At 40.5% G+C, this 23,513-nt stretch overlaps 1 protein-coding gene across 1 annotated transcript in view; it reads left to right on the plus strand.

The window, feature by feature from the left end:
- DNAH12 (dynein axonemal heavy chain 12) overlaps positions 1-23,513 on the plus strand; it is a 156,725-nt gene that overhangs the window by 64,282 nt on the left and 68,930 nt on the right. The window contains exons 28-41 of the mRNA XM_040359238.1: positions 2,252-2,392; positions 2,472-2,555; positions 2,638-2,826; positions 4,548-4,667; positions 7,868-8,056; positions 9,695-9,846; positions 10,505-10,643; positions 11,156-11,322; positions 11,416-11,671; positions 13,844-14,143; positions 16,959-17,137; positions 18,241-18,433; positions 19,826-19,987; positions 22,976-23,170. Coding sequence (XP_040215172.1) covers positions 2,252-2,392; positions 2,472-2,555; positions 2,638-2,826; positions 4,548-4,667; positions 7,868-8,056; positions 9,695-9,846; positions 10,505-10,643; positions 11,156-11,322; positions 11,416-11,671; positions 13,844-14,143; positions 16,959-17,137; positions 18,241-18,433; positions 19,826-19,987; positions 22,976-23,170 — 2,466 coding nt within the window. The remainder of the gene's footprint in view (positions 1-2,251; positions 2,393-2,471; positions 2,556-2,637; positions 2,827-4,547; positions 4,668-7,867; positions 8,057-9,694; positions 9,847-10,504; positions 10,644-11,155; positions 11,323-11,415; positions 11,672-13,843; positions 14,144-16,958; positions 17,138-18,240; positions 18,434-19,825; positions 19,988-22,975; positions 23,171-23,513) is intronic.

Raw genomic sequence — 23,513 nt, forward strand, 5'->3', positions numbered from 1 at the left:
GTGAGCAGTCCGCTTTAGGATGAAAGTGTTCTCCGTGGGAGATTCACTGCGAGATTACTTTTATTGGCGACTGAAGAGGTGCCCCCCCTCCCGCCATGTCCCAGTCGTCTCCACCGTTTACCAGATCCGTCGGTAGCAGCGGATCCGATGCTTTCTCCTGATGGGCTGGAAGTCGAGTGAGGGAATGATAGCCCCCACTTGACTCTATGCCCTTCAAGGACCGGAGGGACATCAAACATCACTTTCGCCCAACGGCCTTAAAGGGGCATTTTTTTTTTATTAAATAAAAAGTACTTTTATTTTTTATTTGTATTGCTTTTAAGTGTAAATGTGAGATCTGAGGTCTTTTGTTTTCTATTAAAAGGGATGTTTATTTTTTTAAAGGGACAGTGTAAAAAAAAGGGTAAAATAAATAAGTTAAAATAAATTTTTAGTGCCCTGTCCCTCTGTGCTCGCGCGTAGAAGTGAACGCATACGTAAGTTGTGCCCGCATATATAAACGGTGTCCAAACCACAAATGTGAGTTATTACTGCGATCGTTCTAGCAAAAGACCTTCTCCCTAACTCAAAACTGGTAGCCTGTAGAAATTTTTAAACGTCGTCTATGGGGATTTTTAAGGGTCAAAGTTTGTCACCATTCCACGAGCAGGCGCAATTTAAAAAAAATGACATGTTGGGTATCAAATTAAATTACTCTGCGTAACCTTATCTTTCACAATATAGAAAAACATTACTAGCTTTACCGATTTCTTATTTTTAAATTTTAAAAAATATTTTCCCCCCAAAAAATTGCAGACTGCAGTGCAAATATGGTGTGACATAAAGTATTGCAACGACTGCCATTTTATTCTCTATGGCATGGGTGCTCAACCTGTGGCTCTCCAGGTGTTGCAGAACTTCAAGTCCCATCATGCCTCTGCCTTTGGGAGTCATGCTTGTAACAGTCAGTAGCTTGCAATGCCTCATGGGAATTGTAGTTCTGAAACAGCTCGAGAGCCACAGGTTGAGCACCCATGCTCTATGGTGTCTGATTTTTTTTTTAGACTGTGAGTTCTAAGTAATTTTATATATATATATATATATATATATATATATATATATATATATATATATATATATATATATATATATATATATATATAAAAATTAATTTTTAACTTGTAAACACCAAGTGTAAAAAATAGGCTTGGTCCTTAAGTGGCCAAACATTTTTTTTAAATTAGAATAAATTAGGGAATTATTAGCAACCCTGTTATTTTTTGTTGCTGCCTATGTCCCTTCTGGGGGAAATCACACTCTCTATTTGGTCTAATAACCATTGCCATTGTAACTGAAAGTAAGGAAAACATTTAAAAATATGAGTTGTCATCAGAACAGAAATGTTCTTTTGTTTTGTCTGTAATGTACTCAACCCTATATGGACACACACATGTATTTGTCTTTGGACACAAAAGAAGGTAACATCCAAGATGCCAAGATAGAAGTCATCCACTCAGAATGATGAAGGTGAAGGTAATTGTTACTTCGAAAGTTAGTTAGAAATTGGTATGATTCCAGCTTGCTGGCTGGAATTGGCCTTCGGCTGCTGTTGTGCTCTTGCTGGGCTTCTAAGTGTCCATGTGCCTTTTTGTTCGAATTTCGCACCATTAGTGAGTTGCAGCAACAGCCGATTTTCGTGCGGCCATTGAATTTTAATAATTGTACGTGTTGGAAATTTTTTGAAAAAGGAACAAATTTATAATTAATGATGGGCGAATCGTGCGAGAAATGTAATCAAAAAAGATTACTGTGCAAGAAAAGAAAATTCCCGGAAAGAAAAGAAGATTCCCAGACACAAATTTTTTTTTTCTGTAGGAACATGAGGGGAAATTGAAGGCTTGGTCGGTCAAATTTCGAAACACAAAACGCACAAATTTTCGGATTTTCAAAGGAAAATTCTTTCGAAATTTGACCATGTATGACCTGCCTTGGTCATTCAGTAGGCAATAACAGCGTAGCCACAGAATGAACTCCGGCTTTAGTCATACTGAATGAATTTGTCCGAATGGGGATGTAGCCAGTAACAACAACCCATTAGAAGCAGTATGCCTTTCCAATTGTATCAACAAATAGCCTGAGTTTTATCTTAAATACATTTGCTTAAAATATGATGAAAGGTCCTAAGAGTTAATTAACATATTTAAAAAGAGCTTTGGTATCAGCGCTATTATTTATCCACTCATGCTAATATAGGGTTTTCATGCTTTTACAGTGGACTGATGGCATTGTTGCAAACACATTTCGTGAATTTGCATTATCTGAGACGCCAGAAAGAAAGTGGGTAGTGTTTGATGGCCCTATCGATACATTGTGGATAGAAAGTATGAACACAGTACTCGACGATAATAAAAAGGTAAAATAATAGACAAAAAACAAAAATATACTGTATTTATACTGTACACTATGGTCTAAATTGTTGTCTTTGTCCACAGCTTTGCTTAATGAGTGGTGAGATTATTCAGATGTCAGCACAAATGAGTCTCATCTTTGAAACAATGGACCTTTCCCAAGCTTCGGTATGTCTTCCATTGTCTTGTGGAACCATTATTTTCTCTGCTGATACATAAACATTCAAATAATTAACTTTTCTATCTGCAGCCAGCCACAGTAAGTCGTTGTGGTATGATCTACCTGGAACCCCTGCAGCTAGGCTGGGAACCCCTGGTGAAGTCTTGGCTCAACACCCTCCCTGAGGCCTTGAAAACAAAGGAATATTTAGCTCTGTTAGAAGACCTTTTCCAGTGGCTAATACGACCAGCTTTACGATTCCTTAGGAAACAGTGCAAGGTGCAATTCTGTTGTTCTTTAGACTTTTGTACTGGTTGTTTCCTGATTGTTCATTTTTTGGTTTTAATATTGTCTCAGCTTCATTGCATGTCTATGTCTAAAAATAAATAACTTTGCCTACTTGCCCTGGGGGGGGGGGGAAGATGGGGGTAAATTAAGAATATAATCTATTTGTTTTCTTTACAGGTAAATTTTTCAAGTACTATTAGGCAGCAGTGGCGGCTGGTGCTCAAAATTTTTTAAGGGGGCGCAAACAAACGCAAAAAAAACCCCCATGTAAAATGCCGCCAGATTGCCCCCTCAAATGATGCCAGATTGCCCCATCAAATACCGCAAGTTTTCTCCCCCGCCCAGGGCTTACCTTTCTCGGGTCAGCCATCCTCCTCCGCTCCCTCGATGTCTTCTCCCTCCCTCGATGTCGCTTCAGCCAATCAGGTGACCGGTAACCTGACTCGGTGAACCTGATTGGCTGAGACGCGGGTCAGTGTTAACCAGGGAACGCACAGCCTGTGCGCCCTCTGGTTAACCATTTGGAAGCCGATTAGAGCTCAGGCTGTAATCGGGAAGCTATGATAGACACTTCCAAAACACACCCACCGCTGTTATTCAGATGGCCGGCACTAAACAGGGGGCCAGACATCTGAATAGTGGTCGGCAGCAGCAACAATACATAGATTCATGCGATGCATGATTCTATGTATTGTTGATTGACGGATAGAGGAGAGAGGGAGCAGCGCTTCTGCGCCCACTATGGACACACCGCCACTGTTAGGCAGTGGTTTTTGCAGGGGGAGGCAGTCTGAATTTAATAGGCAGGCCTTACGTTTTACTGCAAGGTCATTAACCACATACTGTATACTGTATTTAAAAGTGCACAATATTTTTCACTATGGTGGATCTTTACTACTGTGAACCACAGATCTATGTGGACACAATTTTACACCTCAGATGTCATATGTGTAATCTCCATATGGTTAACTTTAACTTTATGTTTACCTTCCATGTTCTCATCCTCCTTCCTAGAATGTCTGGTCTTCTACTCACCTGTCCTGCAAGGTATCACTGACTAGATCATAAAACCATTTGTCAAAACGTTTCTTCATTTTTCCTTACAAGCATCATAGGAAATAATGGGAGTGCAGAGTACATGCAGCGTCACATAAAGTAACATTTCAACAAGCAGCTCTGCGACCTAGTCAGTTATATATCAGTGGATCGGGGATGGGTGAAAAAAAGACTTGGAGGGGAACTTTAAATGCACTTTAAGGGTGCAGTCACTTCAGGGTCGAATAAACAGAAGCCACGCCCATGTTTGATTCTCCCCGCTCCCCATCCCCTTGCTAATCTGCATTAACATTGTACAATTAAGGAAGTGTTCCTGAGCACACTCCCTTGATAACCAGACCAGTGATCCCTGCTTCAGTACACAGTCCTCTATGGAAAGAACTGTGCTCCAACATGGTTTATACTCACACTGAAGAACACTGTACTGGACAGCAAATGAACTGCGCCCAGGACCACCTCTTCCAAGTGGTCCCGGGCACAGTATACTTAACTGAACCCAGGCACGGTTCAGAGCACTCACACTATACAAACGATCTGGCCCAGGGGGCTGAACTGCATCCAGGGCCAGTTCAAAGTGCTAATGTAAGTGCGACCTTCGTTTTGAACAGAAATCCTTCCAACCTAATAATTCTAAATGTATTTATCTCCCTGGACAGGAACTGGTGGCAACTAGTAATAGCAATTTGGTGATTTCACTCACCCGGCTCTTTGAGATGCTAATTTTTGATGCTGTGAAAGAAGAACCTACTAATAAGAGCATTCGTATTTGGATTATGGTAAGCATGTGATTTTCACTAAATAACAGATCATCATCCAACTTTCAAGTTTTGTCTGCCCTGTGCTGTTACAAGTTATTTATTTGATTAAAGGTACTTATATAGCGCTGTCAATTTACTCAGTTCTTTACACATATATGTTGTACATTCACATCAGTCCCTGGCCTCAAGGAGCTAACAATCTACGTTCCCTAACTCACAATTATACATACACATACTAGGCCCAATTTAAACAGGAGCCAATTAACCTACCAGCATGTCTTTGAAGTGTGGGAGGAAACTAGAGTACCCAGAAGAAACCTATGCAGGCACAGGGAGAACATGCAAACTCCAGTCAGGTAGCACCGTGGTTGGGATTTGAACCAACGACCCCAGTGCTGCTAGGCAAAAGTGCTAACCACTTAGCCACTGTGCTACAGTGTCGATTCTTAGAAACAGAGAACTGAGAGTGATACCTTATTGGTCATTAGAGACCAATGGGAGACCAGTTAGAGACCCCATATAGCGTGTAAATTGAAGGAAAGCACTCATATGGCCACATCCATAGAAAGTTAGATAAGAAGGGAGGGGGGGGACACCCCATAAGGTATTTTTTCACCTTTTTCTTTTTCATCTCCTGTGATTTTTTTGTCTTGTTCTCTGTGCCATACTCATTACTTTGACAGAATGATGCCTTTTTAAGATGTGTGTGTAAAGCCTCGTACACACGACCGAGGAACTCGACCGGCGAAACACATTGTTTTCCTCGTCGAGTTCCCTGTTAGGCTGTTGAGGAACTCGACAAGGCAAGTTTCTCCATTCCCGTCGAGGAAATAGAGAACTTGCTCTTTTCTCGACGGTTTCCTCGACGAAAATGTACACACGACCGGTTTCCTCTGCAAAAAAATATCTCCCAGCAAGTTTCTTGCTGGTTTTTGCCGAGAAACTCGGTCATGTGTACGAGGCCTCAGACCCGTTTCCTTTCCAACAATCCTTGAATGTGTCCTGACAAAGCTTAGCGGTGAAACACGTTGACACGCAAGTGCACACTCTTTATCATATATTCTCTATATGTGTTTTTTAATACTTCTGAATGTTTTCCATGTACCATGCACTAATTTAAATAAATATTTTAATATTTTTGTAACACTTTTCACTGTTCATTGTGCCCCTAATGTCTGACCTGTGGGTCACCATATAGTGCCCCCCCCTCTCCCTTCTTAGACCCCATATAGCAAAGCCATTAAAAGTAATTACTATTGGTTTGGGGCTAGTTTAATTTGATATTTTATCTAGTGTATAAGATTTAAGCGTTATGTGATACCTGTTTCGGTTTACTGATAAAATATTTGTCTTGCAAATACACCTTTATTACAAGAGTTTTCAGCCTTGCTGTCAAACCTTCTTTCTTTGGTTAAAACTTTGGGCTAGTGTTGAGGAATAGCAGCATGCTTTGGGTGCATTCAGCCTGCGATTTATGTCCAGTTTGATACACAGTGTACTGTATATCTTAATAAATTGAGAATGTGGTTACCAGTTTTAAGAACTTCAACATTTAGCCAGTAAGAGTAACATGAATTTACGGTCAATTAGCAACAGAAACCACAATGTTGACAGAGTTCCCCCAGTCACCATTCTACTTTAAAAATGTTTATTACTTTCTGTACTCCTGTTTGAGAGATTTTGCTTACTTCACGTCTCAGTAACCACACGAGAAGTGAAGGAAAATCTCCCCAAGAGATGAAAGAAACTATAAAGAGGTTCTGACCCAGAGGCGGCTCTTTAATTAGGCAAATTAGGCGGTCGCCTAAGGCCTTCGCACTCACAGGGGCCTCACAGCCACCTAACTTGCCCAATGCATTACCCCAGTTTTGAGGGACAGGGGACCTTAACGCTGCTGTGCTTAGGCAGCGTTATGAACCCTGACTCAGGAGCGGGGCCGCCAGCGTCCCTAACAACCGGTGAATATCGGTGACACCACCCCGTGTGATGTCAATGACCCAGCATGTTCTCAGTCAATGTCACCACAAGGGGTGGGTTCACCAGGTGACATCACCAGGTGGCTCCCGCCCCTTAGTTATTAAAAAGCAGGATCTGGGGGCCGCCTTGTTAAAGGGGGCTACCAGATCCTGATAAGCCCCCTGCATGCAGACCCCTGCAACCACCGGCCAGGGTTGTGGGGAAGAGGCTCTTGTCCTTGAATTATTTTTCCCATCATGGGCGTGAGTGGGGCCCCATATCAAGTTTTGCCTAAGGCCTCACAAAGCCTAGAGCCGCCACTGTTCTGACCCTTCCACATTCAGTCTAAATTCAAAAGCAAACATTTTGGCTGGAGTTTTGCTGTAACATAGAAACTCCTGTTTGAGAGATTTTGCTTACTTCACGTCTCAGTAACCACACAAAGTGAAGGAAAATCTCCCCAAGAGATGAAAGAAACTATAAAGAGGTTCTGACCCTTCCACATTCAGCCTAAATTGAAAAGAAAACATTTTGGCTGGAGTTTTGCTGTAACATAGAAACTCTAGAAATAAATGGGGAGGTAAAGTGTCACTTCATTCTCAATCATCATTGACTATTTTGAATCTTTATTCTGCTAGAATTAATTAATAGATAGGAAAGTATATATTTGTTTAAACATTTTTTTTTACATTTCTTCAGTTACTTCATGGTTTCCAGGCCTAGGCAACTGATGTCAAACAAAAGCCAGAGTGCTTTCACGCTGGGGTTGTGCGCTTGCAGGACAGGAAAGTAAGTCCTGCAAGCAGCATCACTGGGGCGGTGTAAGAGAAGTGAATACACCACTCCTATACCGCCCCTGCCCATTGAAATGAACGAGCAGCGCCCCCGAAGAGCCTGAAAATCAAATCGGCACTGCCACATCACGGGCACTATTAACCCTTCTTGGCCACTAGCGGGGGTTAAAATCCCGAAAAGCACTGATGTAACAGTGGTAAAGCGTCGCTAAAACTAACGCAGACACCGCCCCAGTGTGAAAGGGGTCTAAAAATGAATCAAATAGGTTTTTGGTAGTGTGCTGCTCAGATACAGTGTAGTTCCGCATTAGTTTGTCCAATCTTCTATTATTCTGCACAGTTTTCCAGTCTAATTCTACAACCCACCAGGGTGACCTTTCGATGTTGTAGGTGGAAATGCTTTTTACGTGTTCCTGCTTTTTCTGCCTTCCATTGTCTTGTAACCCTTGGATATCTGTCTTCTTCTAGGCTTGCTTTGCTTTCTCAATGGTGTGGTCTGTTGGTGGCTGCTGTGATGCTGACAGCCGGAGCAAGTTTGATGCTTTTCTCAAGGAGATTACAGCAGGAAAAAATAAGCAGGATCCAGTCCCGTCATCTATAGGGAAATGGGAATGTCCTTTTGATGATAAAGGCCTGGTATATGATTTCGTATATGAGGTAAAGTATGTTTATTAAACCAAAAATGGGTTCATATGAAGCTAATTGCTTCCAATAACCACAGCAATCGGTTTTTATTTCTCTGACCATCCTACGCTGTAAAATAAGACATTTGATTGGTTTCTGTTGTTACCTTGCACAATCAAGCTTTACATAATGTGACGGTCTGTATACTTTTCCTTCAGTTTGTAGGATGCCTAATCAGGGAGAGACCACACACACAGAGTTCTAGATGTTATAATTTATCTTCTAGATTTTATACTAAGTTGCTTAGCCACTGATAAGAAGAGATATAGCACTTCGTATTATACAGTGTCACCAGGCTTGGGCTCTTGTTAGTGGAAGACTGCTTCTATTGAATAGGTGTCAGTTTATGCTGAATTAGGGCGACCATATAATGCAGTTGTGAAGAGTCTTGTGTTGCTTGTCCGGATATTGGAATGTTTCCTCAGAAGCAGGCCTTGTCCCTGAGCTGATCCTACTTGCCAGGAACCACTCATTCCAGGCATGAACACATGATGCGAGTACCTTATTATATAGTGTTCCACACCAAGATGGCTGCTAGAGATCCCAAGCATCTTATCCTACAGCTGGCTCCTCGGAAATACTGACTGAGTCCATAGGGGGCCATTCCCCTAGCAGACTCTACTACATCTGTAATAATGGCAAAGTGCCACCTACAGAACAAAGGGGGACCTGCACCTGCCTTTCAATTTTATACCCTTGTTTAAAATTATTCTGAAACTATTCTTTTTAATCCTTTTTAAATATTTTTTTTTAATGTTCAGTTTACTTATTAAGGCTACTTTCAAACTGAGGCACTTTACAGGCGCTATAGCGCTAAAAATAGCACCTGTAAAGCGCCTCTCCTGTTACTCAGGCTTTCACACTGGAGCGGTGGACATTAAAAAAAGTCCTGCAAGCAGAATCTTTGAGGTGCTTTAGAAGCGGTGTATACACCGCTCCTAAAGTGCCCCTGCCCATTGAAATCAATGGGCAGCGCCGTTGCAGTGGTGCTTTGTGGGCGCTTTTAACCCTTTTTTGGCTGTTAGGTGTTAAAAGCACCCCGCTAGCGGCCGAAAAGTCCAGCTAAAGCGGCGGTAAAGCGTTGCTAAAAATAGCTGCGTTTTACCTCCAACGCCCCAATGTGAAAGCTCTCTTAATATTTAAAGGTTTCTTTTACACAAAGCCACAAATGGTGGCAGAGGTGCTGGTGCAATTGTGTAAGTCTCTCGTCACATGTAATAAAACATTACTGAACCTATGAACATTAGAATCCTTATAGGCAGAGTCGACCAAAAAAGTATAAATATAAAAGGCAGATGCCAAACTTCATTACAAATGTCATAAAAAGGAACAATGAGTCAATAAAATTGTGTCATAGTTACAAAGACAGTGACATAAAAGTACCACATTACACCATACAGGACTACCTATACCCTGTTAGCCTGAGATACACCAAAAGAACTGCCAATAATCACATCACTTGGTCAGTCTGGGTATAATCATCAGGCAAATTCCAACATGTTTCGGAAAAGAGGTTTCCTTCTTCAGGGAAGAGACCCCATCTCTCTGATGTTCTGTTCTTCAACTACATAATTTCTGGATCATTTTTAATCTTTACCTTTTTTTTTCTAGTTAAAAGGCAGGGGTCGCTGGGTTCACTGGAATGAATTTATCAAAGGCACAAATGTGGGGGATAAAAACACCAAAATTCAAGATATCATTGTCCCAACCATGGATACTGTCAGATATACATTCCTCATGGACATGGCTCTCAAGTACTCTAAGTAAGTCGCCTGTTTTTATGTGTAAATCACTGGACACTGAATATCTGTACTGTGAAAGCTGTGCCCCAAAAAAGGACAAGCAGAAAGCAAAGGACTAGTCACCAGTGTTGCCTTTGGGTTCCTTGCAGCTGATCTTTTACCCATCAATTATTTACCATGCCTTGTTCTGCACTGTGTATCTGTGTTGAGTTGGTCCTCTTGGTAGAGATAGAGCTTTGATTCCTCATATCAGAGACAATGATAACTTATAACTACTGATCTGGTGACTGGTGAAGTAATGAACAAGAAGCAGCAGGAGATGTGGAGAAGGCACAGATCCACAAATTAATGAAGTAGGGAGATCCTTGCACTGCAAGTCCTCAGGTATAGCTTTCTCTTCAACAAGGAGAACAGTAAGCAGCAGCACAGTAGTGACCTCACCAGATCTCCCTGAAAATCTTGTGACTATCAGTTAGAGGCAGCAGTACCTTAGATGATCGTATACTGCAGATATACAGCTACAAGTCTATAGGCACAGAAGTGTGTAGACACAGCAAGTGCACAGCTATTTTAAAAGAAGCATTTAAGACAAACTGTATATTTTTCATGGTGCTGGTTAAGCTGTAATTTAACCAGTAATATTTTTGCTATTTAACTGACTACTTTCCTTTTTTGTTAGGCCCTTGCTATTTGTAGGACCAACTGGTACAGGTAAATCGGTGTACGTGAAGGACAAGTTAATGAACAATCTTGACAAGGATACATTTTTTCCCTTCTTCATAAATTTTTCTGCTCGGACCAGTGCCAATCAAATTCAGGTTTGTATCATTTCGAAGGAATGCTTTGCTCTATTTTGATTCCTCTGTAGAATCAACAGTCATGGTGTCTTACATTGACCTTTGAAACAGGAAAAAAATTAAGTACAGGTTGTATGAATAAATGTGATTAAAAAAAAACTGTTTTCTCGCTTCAATTTGTCTGACCATAACTTCAGACTGGGTTGTCCCATATGGGATAAATCACTTATCTGATTTGCTCAGGTATGTGAGTACATTTCACCTTAAGCTATGGAGCCTGTAAACAAAATGATTTTTTTGACAGGCAGAAACAGATGAATGCTTGGAAAACCTTAAGGTTCAATGTGCAGGCTACATAAGAAACCTGACAAAAATTTAATTTTTTTAATTCTGATAATGGAAAATGTAAAAAGAAAATATGTACAAAACTATTATATTCCCTTTAAAGCCTCTCACTGTTTAGTATATGAACCTCTTAACCTGTGAATTTTCAAGCTTCAACAAATATACTAATAAATCAAAAATTCTTCCAGAATATTGTTATGGACAGACTGGATAAAAGACGGAAAGGAGTGTATGGACCTCAGATGGGGAAGAAATGTGTCATATTTGTGGATGACATGAATATGCCAGCATTAGAACAATATGGTGCACAGCCACCGATTGAGCTTCTGAGACAGTTCTTTGACCATGGAAACTGGTAATTTCAAAATTTGATTTTTTTTTTCCAATGGTGTTTAGGATTGTTTGTAATTTATCCAATTATTCATGTAAAATATAATCACATTCTCAGGTATGACCTAAAGGACACCTCCAAAATCACTCTGGTTGATGTGCAGCTGATTGCAGCTATGGGGCCCCCGGGTGGTGGGAGAAATGCAGTGACACCACGATTCTTGCGCCATTTCAACATTTGTACTATCAACACCTTTAGTGATGAGACCATGGTGCGCATCTTTTCAGCAGTTGTGGCATTCTACCTGAGAAATCATGAATTTTCCCCTGAATTCTTTACAGTTGGGAACCAAATTGTGAATGGCACAATGGAGGTAAGGAAAAGGCTGTTAATCAGTAGATAAACAACATTTTTAAATAGGAATGCATCACTTTGCAGTGGTGAAGACGGGTGCAGAGATTTTGACCTTTACTGTGTTCCTGTATAGTTTTCTGTTGCACATATATTTCGGATAACGCAAACTATTTAGAAGACTGCTCGTTTTAGATAATTTGTATGACCATTACAGGGGAGGACTAGGCAGGGGGGATTTCACTTTTTGGGCAGATATATGTTGGACTGGCCCTTCAGCGAGATACTCCCTCATTCAACAACAATAAAAGCAGGAACTGCAGCCAATGAGAGCTAGTGGGTGTTATAATGCTAACAAACCCCTTTCTAGACCTGTAATTACAGTTTAACAGAGCAAAGTCTTCCAATATTCATCTCCTTTGCAGAGCATCCAGTAAATCCCAAAACTACTCTGATACAAGGCTCTCCTCGCCCCTCAACTGACCAAAGGGTACTGGCTTCAAGAAGTTCCATGATCCATTAATATAAAAAGCAGACAAGCAAAAATGGAGTTTCTCAACTTCAGTTCAAAGTACATTTATTGGTGTCACCCCCGATACAGAGAAAATAGAAACTCTATAACTAAGATCCTGTTGGAGTGAAATGAGTAAGGGAAGCCGGTGGATTTTCTTCGTATTAGGTGATACTAATAAATGTATCTTGAACTCTTTGAAGTTGAGTGGCTCCATTTTTGATTTTCTGCTTTGCAGGGCATAGGTATTGAAATGTTATCCAACAAAATGCAGAAAGCTACAAAGATAGTCAAGTGAGTTCATACCATTTCCATAGAGTAGCAAACATTTTGTTCAACTTTCAAAGTTTTTATGTTTTAAATTCAGTTCTTCTAATCCCTCATGTTTATCATATAAATATGTGAAAAGGCATTTTACAATAACCCATATTCTTTAGGTCCACACCCACCTTTCACTATGGCAACCAATTGATGTGGCACTGAGCCACAACTTGAGTGGTGCACTTTATTTAGCCCACAGGAAACCATCTCCTACCCTAAAAAGGCCAGTTGGTTGTATTTGTACCCCCAGGTCAAAGTTCCCTATCCTCCCCTGACCATTGTCCTTTAAACACAACTGGTCTCTTTGCTTAATATCTGCAATAAAAGTTTATACTGTGCATTGCCGTAGAGCAGTCCAGTTTTAGTTGTCATTAGAAGTTGATAGCTGAGAAATAAAATAGGGATTCCAACCTGGTAGCTAGAGACCAATGTGACTTTTTCAGGCACTGATAAATTAAGTTTACATCTAAGATCTGTTACTAAAACAGATATGAAATCTAGGTGAGGATACAGGATCTTCTCTGAACTCAGTTCACTATTATAAGGGGAAAATACAGACACCTTTCAGCTGACTTAATTAACAAAAAATGCATTCTAGTGAACTCCTTCATAGCCTCTCTCCTAAGTGCCGGTTCACACTACCGCGACTTAGGATCCGACTTGTGTGGCCCCCAAGTCGCGCGACATGAGAAATTCAATTGAAGTGAATGAGAGTTGTCTTAATGTACACTACTGAAGTCGCTCCGACTTCAGAAAAGGTTCCTGTACTACTTCAATCCGACTTCTAGGCAACTTTTACCCATAGATTTCAATGGAAGTTGCCTCCAAGTCGGATCTCTGCAAACCTCTCCCTCCCACAGAGCTGATTATTCTGTGATTGGCCACAGCCAAAGTCGCCTGTCCTGGAGGCAACTTTAAGTTGCGTTTGTAAGTTTCTCCAAGTCGCGCTGAAGATGCCTTGCAAAGTCGCGCTGAAGATGCCTTGCAAAGTCGCGCTGTAAGTCAGGTTGCCCCAGTGTGAATCGGCACTAACATGACTGAAAACAGATATTGATTTAAAATAAAGATCTGTTCATTTACAGATCACTTACAAAATATTCAGTACCTTAATATATGGAGACATAGTAGATGTTTGATCTGATTGGTTGGAGGGCACCGTAGCCAGTTTCTAATTAGCTTATCTCCAGTCAAAAATAGCTGGTAACCTAAATTCACACATGACATTCAACTACACCAAACATGTTATATATTAGTGTGATATATATATAACTGAACCAGTTTTTTATTTTTTACTGATTTACTAAAATCAATAGAAACATGTATGAATGAACACATTTTTCTTTCTGTGTTTGCCAACCTTAGGTGTACAAAAAGGCCATGGAGAACTTGCTGCCCACCCCAGCCAAATCCCATTACACTTTTAATCTTCGGGACTTCTCTCGGGTTGTTCAGGGGTGCCTACTTGTCAAGAAAGAAGCTGTAGAGAACAAGCGTGTCATGGTGCGATTGTTCGTCCATGAGGTGCTGCGAGTATTCTATGACCGCCTAGTGGATGACAAGGATCGGTCCTGGCTATTCAATCTGATAAAAGATGTAGTTAAAGAGCATTTCAAGGAAAATTTTGAATCTGTCTTTGAGCATCTAAAACAAGAAAATGAGCCTGTAAGTCTTTTTTAACTTTTCATGTATCAGCCCTATTTTGTGGAAGACTTTGTACTTTCAAATGATTATAGGTTGCATTTTTTTGCTGTATATTGAGGGAGCTTGACACTGAGGTTATACCTATAGCCATCAGAGGGGCAGCAGAGACTGTGCTGATAATTTCCATAATTATTTACAGCATACTGGTATAAGCAGCACTTGGCTAAACAAATGCATGTCTATAGAGTTTGTTATTCAGTAAATTACTAAGGTACTGTCTTAGGTTTTAGAGCTGTTTTTGCCATTCAGTTAGGGTAGCAGATCCCTATTTCAAAACGATGAAAAGAAAATAAAGAGTAAGAAGGCATGGCTCTGCCACCCACCGAGATCAACCTGGAGATGCTGAACAAACAGCTGGGGAAGTTTTGTGTTTACAGCTGTAAATATGTGGACATGTTGGGTTTTGAACCGGACTACCTAAAAACGTTTTCCAAACCAGTTTGTGCTCTAGTGCTCACCTTCCCACAAACACAAAAGCTTGAAGTGTTCCAAAATATAAAAGCAGAGGAACAGAAGGGCAACGAGCTGAACTCTGAAGTGTATTACTTGATGCAGACAACGTAAACGCTAGTGGACTTGTCGCTTTGATTCACACTGTAGCAAACAACAAGGCTTTATGAGTTTTGCTGATAATTCTTCACTGAAGAGGTATATTGATAAGTCTGCTGCTGTCTCACCTGAGGAAAAGGGAAAGCTGTTGGAGAAAAATTAAAGGGGTTGTAAAGGTTCATGCTTTTTCACCTTAATGCATTAAGGTGAAAAAACACCTGGCAATGACGGCCCTCCAACCCCCCAGTTTTACTTTCCTGAGCCAGTTCACCTGCTGTGTGCATGTCCCGCATCCTCTTCTCCACGGAGTCTGGCCGTTGATTGCCTAGATTGGATGTATTGATATCAGCGCAGCCATCGGCTTGCGCTGCTGTCAATCGTATCCAATGACGTGGCGTGCCAGGGGTGGGGCTGAGTGATAGTCGGCGGCTGTAGCCGCCGGCTGTATGATGGGAGCGTCCCCGCAAGCTAACCACCTTGGGAGAGCGCTTCCCATTTAAGGGGGTTAGCTCTTGCGGGGAGGAGCTAAGACAGCCGCTGAGGGTCCCCAGAAGATGAGGATCGGGGCTACTCTATGCAATACGAACTGCACAGTGGAGGTAAGTATAACATGTTTGTTTTAAAAGAAAAAAAGAAACCTTACAACCCCTTTTAGCCTTGTTGTCAAATTACAAGTCTGTAGTCTATAGTGCTTGTTCCTGCAAATAAGCACCTAAATGAGATTAATGGGCGCCTTGATAGACCTATTGACCATGGTCCACTATCTGAATCTTTCCTGGAAAATGCAGTTAAAGTTTGCAAGCAGATCACTAAGCAGGCAAAAGATTACATTTTTGTTTCAAAGCAAACCACAAATATAAGAAATATTCTTCTTACTGCCCACCAATATAATAACACTACAGTTTTCACAGTCTGCACTTTTCGGCAGTTATTATTATTTGTTACATTTAATTATTGCTGAAAATAGTTGACCACAAATATAAGAAAATTATACTGGGGGTCAGTGTGAAAAATGACCCAATACAGATAGGTAAAAAGATCATTGGTGTTGATGGTAATTTAGCTGGGAGTAAGAAATTGCTCAATCCTCAAGGAACCTATAGGCTCTAGCAGCTTCTGGAGGAACCCTAGGGTTCTACAGAAGCCTGGTTGAGAAAGGCTGTTCTATATCCTGGTTGCAGTAAAATTATAATGCCAGCTTCTGGGTCTGCATCTCAACAGAATCTTTCTGAAAAAAGGATTGCGTGTCATTCACAAAGGAAATCTGCAGACAGTAAACTAAAGTGTCACAGAGTTTGGTGAAACCACTGTGTCACAAGGGGTGACAAACAACTAATGTGCAGGACAAATGCTACAGTGGTGTAAGTCTGACAGACAGTCAGAGCAAGTGGGCTGATGGTCAGATCAGGAGCAGACAAATCAGAGTCCAAGTTCCAAACAGGCAGACTAAGCAATGTTGGAATGCAACATGTAAAATGCTGTTGCTTTCGCTTGCTTCTGAGATGCCTATGCTTAGTTCATGAGTTGTTTTAAATTGCCTTCACTTCCATATTGCAGTGATAACAGTCTGATGATCAAAATTAGCACAGTGGAACTGATTCCAGGGCATGAGTAGACAGAATAACCTGTTGATCAGACAGAGGCTAAATGTCCAGCAGCCTTTATACTCTTTCTTGATTAGGGCCAGTGTGTGACGCATAGCCCTGGTAACAGTGCTGAGTAACAACTAGCAGATGGTGAAGGCACTAAGCTGATTATTGCAGTATACAGTCCTTGCTAATGTGGAGGCTGGATCCCATTCTTGTAGACTTTCCAGTCCTTCCTGTTGACTGTGAGTTGCCTCCTGGCACTCCGGGAAAATCATGAGGAAGAGCTAATCAAGACCAATGGGTGGCAAACCCTAGACAGTGTGATATTTTGGGCCACCTAAGGTAATACTCTCATGCCTAGCTACCATTACCAGTTTCAGCTTGCCTAAAGACTGCAGAGGATGTAAAGCTGACCTCTGTGCTACTGTTGCAAGGCCTTGGTCTATGAACTATAATGAAATATGTACTGGGCTTTGGGCTTTAGGGGCTACAGTCTCTTTGCTTTTTAAATTGCTTTTTTCATAACAACAGATAACAGGAATGGGATGGAGAGCTGGGTGTAATTATAATAAATGTATAGAGTTATTTCATTGTAGATAGTATTGTAAATATGAAAACTGATTATTGTAATATTGCAGACCTCAGAGGAAGAAATTAGGAATCTTCTGTTTGGTGACTACATGAACCCTGACTTGGAAGGAGATGAACGTCTGTATTCGGAGATACCAAGTGTGCAGCAGTTTAATGATGTAGTGGAGAAATGTCTGGACGAATACAACCAGACTCACAAGACCCGTATGAACCTGGTTATATTCAGGTGTGCCTTCTCATCTAATCTCTTATTATTCTTACATTTTATCCATGTGTTTTGATATTAAATCATTTTACTTGATTTTCATTACCTTTTGACATCAAAACAAAATAGTTTAAGCCCATCCAATAGTGATATCTCTATTATAGGTGGAGGTTGGTGGGGTGAGTTTCTTGGGCACTCTAGTGACGAGATTTCCTTGCAGTGGTTTCATGTTTTTACCTACTTTGCAATCCCTTCACCGGTCGTGGTTTTCTCACACCTCCTGTTGCATTTCCCAAAATAAAAAATGCCTTTAAAATCCAACAGAAAACGTCATAGCCCACCGGTAATTCTATAAATGGTGAGCGCACCTGAGAACGTAAGAGCAAAACATAAGCCTTGGTTTTGGTATCTTCATGTTAATGTTGTCAGGTATCAAGAGATTGAAAAAGCCTTGGATAGCTGCTGGTATGTTGGAAATAGCTGGATAAGGCTGGCCACATACACTAGAAGGCTTATAAGGCCTTTATACCCATTAAAACAGCTTTGGCCAAAAGATGTTTGTGGTGCATGGACAGTGAAATATCCTTAGTAACACAGTTAAGCCAATGTCACAAAATCTCTATGGGCGATATGCACACATTACTTGTATTTATCAGGTCATGTGTTGATTAGATCAGTCATAGACATCAGAGCATGGTTCTCTGTGTCTCCACTATCCAATCATCTTTAAATATCCACATAACTAGAATTCTTCACTTTGGTCAAGTGGTTGTTTAGGCACATAGAGAGAAGTATTGAGAATCACACAGATTGCCCTAGCTATTGGACAATCAATCTGTTCTAACATGACAAATCTGTATTTACTCATGAGAACAGTTTGCTGGTGGTGTCACTGTGTATCCATAGACATGAGATGGTCACCTGCCATGACTGAAAAAAGATTGGGTGATTGTTATTTTATTAGGAGGGGGGGCCTTTAAGGCTTGTTTACATGGGCATTTGTTTAAACTGATTTCCTTCTCCATACAGTGTGTATGTATGTATGTATGTGTGTGTATATATATATATATATATATATATATATATATATACACAGTATATTGTCATATATATTTCTATAACAGATATGTACTGGAACATTTATCACGTATTTGCCGGATATTGAAGCAGCCAGGTGGCAATGCCTTGCTGGTGGGAGTTGGAGGCAGTGGACGGCAATCGCTGACACGTTTGGCCACGTCTATGGCAAAAATGAGCATTTTCCAGCCAGAGATCTCCAAAAGCTATGGCATGAATGAATGGAGGGAAGATCTAAAGGTACTTTCAACTATTCCTTACTAAGTTTGCTCTGTACATTTTTCAGTGTGATATAACAATAATGGTATTGTTTATAGTAACCCAGTGACAGTGGTAGATTGGGTTTAAAATCTGTGCATACTCAAGGCTATTACATATGAAAGACTACCACAATTACCTCAATGCAGTAAAAAAATTATTAAACAAATAAAAAAATAAAAAAACAATTTATAGTGTCCACGGTTGATTTGCAAATGTGGAAAAAAAAGCCTGCTGCCATAGATGGCCTTCTTGTACTTCATGTGTCAGTTACTGTGCTGCAATTTTAGGGTCAGGAAAGGACACCAAATATCTGTCTATAATCTTAAAATACAGTGGGCATAAATGAAAAGGGGCGAGTATAGCCTCTTTTAGAATGGTTGTAAAAAAACAGGCCTGTCCCTAAATGTCATTTTACTGTAACTGTTTTATGTTCAATAAATATTGTTATCCTTTTATAACGTCTCCTATCAGTGCCGTGAAAGTCCCCAAAAAAAACCCCATCCCCCTGCTCCCTTTGACCTATGAGTTTGATGTCAATTGGTTTCAAGCAGCCAATGATATCTTCGCAACTAGGTCTCCCTGTTTTACAGTGGGCATAAACATCAAAATATTTTAGGTGTTTGTCAAAGCCAAACTAAAGGCTCCCTCCCCAGTCACCAAACCCTTCTACCCAGAGGTATATGCTTTTATTTATATATTTACCAAAATTCTTCAGGTTGATGACAATTACTCACGAGGTTCTTTTATTCCTATGATCTTCTCCAGCGGTGGCTGGTCCTCAGGAATGCCAGGAGCAGTTCCAAAAGATTACATGAGTGCCACACTCTGCATCATTACACTGTGAGTGCTGGACACCATAGTGATGCTCCGTCAGGGGTTGGGTCCATGACAACATGCACTCACAATCTGTCCTCAGTCTTCTAGCCTGAATGATGCTGGATTGCATTCAACCTGGAAGACCGATGACTTAATTGTTGTGGGGATATGCAATAGAGAGACTGAGAGTATTGCAACCTGAGTTGCTTTTCTGTTTTAAACCAATGGTAGGGGACCTGGAGACTTTAAGAGTCTTAGTTAATATGAATAAAAATAGTCCTCCTAGCTTCAGAAACAATGGCATAATATTACTTATATTTGGACTGCCAGTAGAAATGTAAAATGTTTTTGTTTAGACTGGAGTTCTTCCTTATATTTATTATTTTAAACACTGACCCCCAAAGAATCCATATGCGATAAAAATCGATAAAAAACCTTTGGTTCAGGAGTAGGAGACAGTATACAAAAGGGATTGTTGAAATATGTGAACCTCAAAATAAAATCTATATTAAATGCCAACTGCTTCCTTGACCCCCATTTGTTCCCTCATTATAGGGTCTCCTGAGAAATGTAGGAGTGAAAGGACACAAGACTATATTTCTTATTACCGACACACAAATTAAAACAGAGGCCTTTCTGGAAGATGTGGACAGTCTGCTTAACACTGGGGAGGTTCCTAACCTTTTTGCTGCAGATGAAAAGCAAGAAATTATGGAGGTGAGTAGTGCCAAGATGATGAAGAGTGGATTGCGGGGTCCATTATGATTGTAGTAGGCAGTGTCTTTCACACTTATGAATATGCAATAACACACCATAGCCATGGCCTAGAGTGGCAGGACTGCCAGAGGTGGCACACAACAACAAACACATCTGTTTTGCTTGTATCTTTTAGGTTACTTTTCAGTAAAGCAAGGAAGCAGAAACCATACAGAAAACTGTAGTATAATAATGTGCTTTTACTAAACAAGAATTCTTTACATACAAACTACTTTTGTAGGAAAACTATACAAAACATACAGAGTATTACAAAAATTGCATACAACACAAATGTGTACATTATCTATCTTTCCTAGCATATAAGAAATGAAAATGTGATAAGGATACAGTAAAACGTTCCTTAGCTTGGGTTATAGTTTTACTGTATCCTTAGGTTATAGATTTCCATAACAAACAGGCCTCCAGGCTCTACTCAAGTGATTGCAGGAAACTTGATGTAGATTTTGTGTCATCCCCAAATGACATTCCTTCTCTGGTCTTGTGACGTCTTCTGGCACAGACCTTCCTTGTGTTATAGAGCCCCTTCCTTCTACCCAGGTCTTCCTCCATTCTTGTGTCTTGTGTTATCTCCTTTCTTGTCTCCCTCATTTCCTGCCAACATCACTTCCTGTTTAACTAGTCTTTATGAACCAGGTAAACCAGTTAATTAGCATCTGAAAATCACCAAAACAGCTAAGGCAATACCACAGCTGTTCAGCAATGAAAACCCAGTTACCTACTTCACTGACAACCCAAGGCAATGTAGTTGGATCCTCATTGCTTTACAGCTGTGGATCTTTGTTAGTATTCTTGTACTTCTAATTTAACCACTCTGGGTGGCATCTATGGCCAAACTGCTAACAGAATAGGGTTACAGTTTGCTCTACCATTCTGCTGATCATTTCTAGTTAGGGTGAAACAATGCGGACAAAATGTCCCTTTTATTTCCTACCTCACCTGATGAAATGACTTGTGTGCGTATATGATATCCCTTCTTTTAGTCAACTGGGGTGTAAAAAGGATAGATTGCTGGACAGCCGACCACCCTCTTATCCTGGTAAATCCACAGCGACCGCAATCACAATTCTGGAGACCTCAAGGGGGGCCTCTGTGCGGACTCTGATGTAAGGGGGGCCTCTGTGCGGACTCTGATGTAAGGGAAGGCTCTGTGCAGACTCTTGTGATCATGAAAAATCTTAGACTGTTTTCCTCGATCCGTCACTTTTCCACGCTCTATGGGCCACTTGACTGGACTTGCCCCCCAGGCCTAAGGCTGCCAGCACTATCTCCAAGAATACAGCTGGCCCAAACACAACGAGTTCTAATTATTAATATATATTCATTGAAAACTGGTATTTTAACAGTTTTAATGAGGGCACAGGCAGACCTTTGTTTGACCCTGTGAAACTTAATCAATGTACTGTACATAACTTTCCCAAACCACCTGTTATAAGGAGTTTTATTGCTTGTCCTCGAAGACTTTTATCTTATCTCACCAAGCTATATTTCAACTATTGTCAGAATGTTCCTTGTCTAATTAGTGAACTTACAATGAACTATCTTAATACATTTTCGAGAACACCTGTGTACAAGTACTTGTCATGAAGCAGAGGTCATTTAAAGTTCACTTACAAGAACTATAAAATGGAAGACAAACGACAAAATGGAGTTACAGTTTATCATATACTCTATAACATGGGGTAGGATGACCATGGCGACCGGGTTAAGATGGGCTTGGTGCAAGCCAGTTTGTCTAGGAAGTTAGGATACAAATATGGCCCTGGTGCTTATGCATATTTTTACACACTTTTTTTAGTCAGTGGGAGTCATTCAGAATTTTTTTTTTTTTTTTAAATGGTACAAACATTTGTGTTTTGCCATTCATTTCAGTGGGCATGATTGAAAGGTTAGTTCACCTCCACCAGAAAATATTGCCCGTGCAGATAAGGGGCGCCTGTGGATAAAAACAAAGTGCAGCTTTGACCAAAGTTGAATAATGCCTTTGCCCTAGGTGTAGACAATTTACACCATGAAGCCTGGCTGGAAAGCTCCTAGGACATTGCTAGGAGTAACCTAGCTGTTACTGTTCATCTACACTTAGAGCATTAGGGAGAGAGTGCATGTGGAGAGTTTGAATCGGATAAAGACCTTGCTCCTGTGGTGATGAAGATGAACAGTAACAGCTACTGTAGGCATCTCTTAGCAACGTCCTGGGAGTTTTCCAGTCTGGCTTTATGAGGTGCGTAAATGGCCTATAGCAAAGGCAATATTCAACGCTGCAAAGTTTGTTTTCTCTACAAACAGCCCTTATCTACATAGGCAGTGTTTTGGTAAAGATGAAATTCACCTTTAATGCATTGCACCTCAAAAAATAAAGTACATCCTCTGTTTTAAAAATGCACTAAAGCCGTGTACACACGATCGGTTTGTCCGATGAAAACAGACCGATGGACTGTGTGAGCCCCATTGTTTTTTTTTTCCATTGGTGAAAAAAAATAGAACCTTTTTAAAAATTTTCCTATGGATAAAAAAACTATAGAAAAATCTGATCATCTGTGTGGATCACCATCGGACAAAAATCCACACATGCTCAGAATCAAGTCGACGCATGCTCGGAAGCATTGAACATCATTTTTTTTGGGCTCATCGTAGTGTTGTACGTCACCGCTTTTTGGCACGATCGGATTTTTGACTGATGGTGTGTAGACAAGACTGATGCAAGTCAGCTTCATCGAATATCCGACGAAAAAATCCATCGGATTAGATTCCATCAGATATCCGATCATGTGTACAGGGCTTAAGCTACAATGTATGGATGTGAAACCCCACTTCCCAAAGCCTTTTGTTTGATCCTGATATTAGTTATGGCTTTGATGGAACATGGTTTTGGATGTATATATATGTATGCATTTTATTCATATTGCTGTTTTGATTCATGTTTTCTAACAGGAAGTTCGCCCAACAGCCCAAGCTGGGAATAAAAATGTTGAGCTCAGCCCTCTGGCTTTGTTTGCTTTCTTTGTGAACCGTTGCAAGGAAAACCTCCACATTGTAGTTGCCTTCAGCCCCATTGGAGATGCATTTCGCAATCGCCTGCGACAATTCCCCTCCCTTATCAACTGCTGCACTATTGACTGGTTCCAGGTGTGTACTGAGATCATACTGTTATGCACATGTTATCATAATGTCATAGGGAATTTAACTGGAGAGGATTTGTATAATATGCTTTATAAGTATGTCATAGGAATCTATCTATCTATCTATCTATGTTTGTTTGTCTCTTCTTTTGTCTGTCTGTTTAGCATACTTGAACACAATACATATATTACTTGCACAAAAGTCCTAAGACCCAGTTTGAGAAGTTTAAAGAAGAACTCTAGATTTACCCCCCAAAACGTAAAAAAGTGTAAGCATGGCCACTTTGTAAATACTGTGGCCCAGATTCTCAAAGGAGATACGACGGCGTATCTCCAGATACACCGTCGTA

Source organism: Rana temporaria, chromosome 7 (assembly GCF_905171775.1).
Source record: "Rana temporaria chromosome 7, aRanTem1.1, whole genome shotgun sequence".
Lineage (NCBI taxonomy): Eukaryota > Metazoa > Chordata > Amphibia > Anura > Ranidae > Rana > Rana temporaria.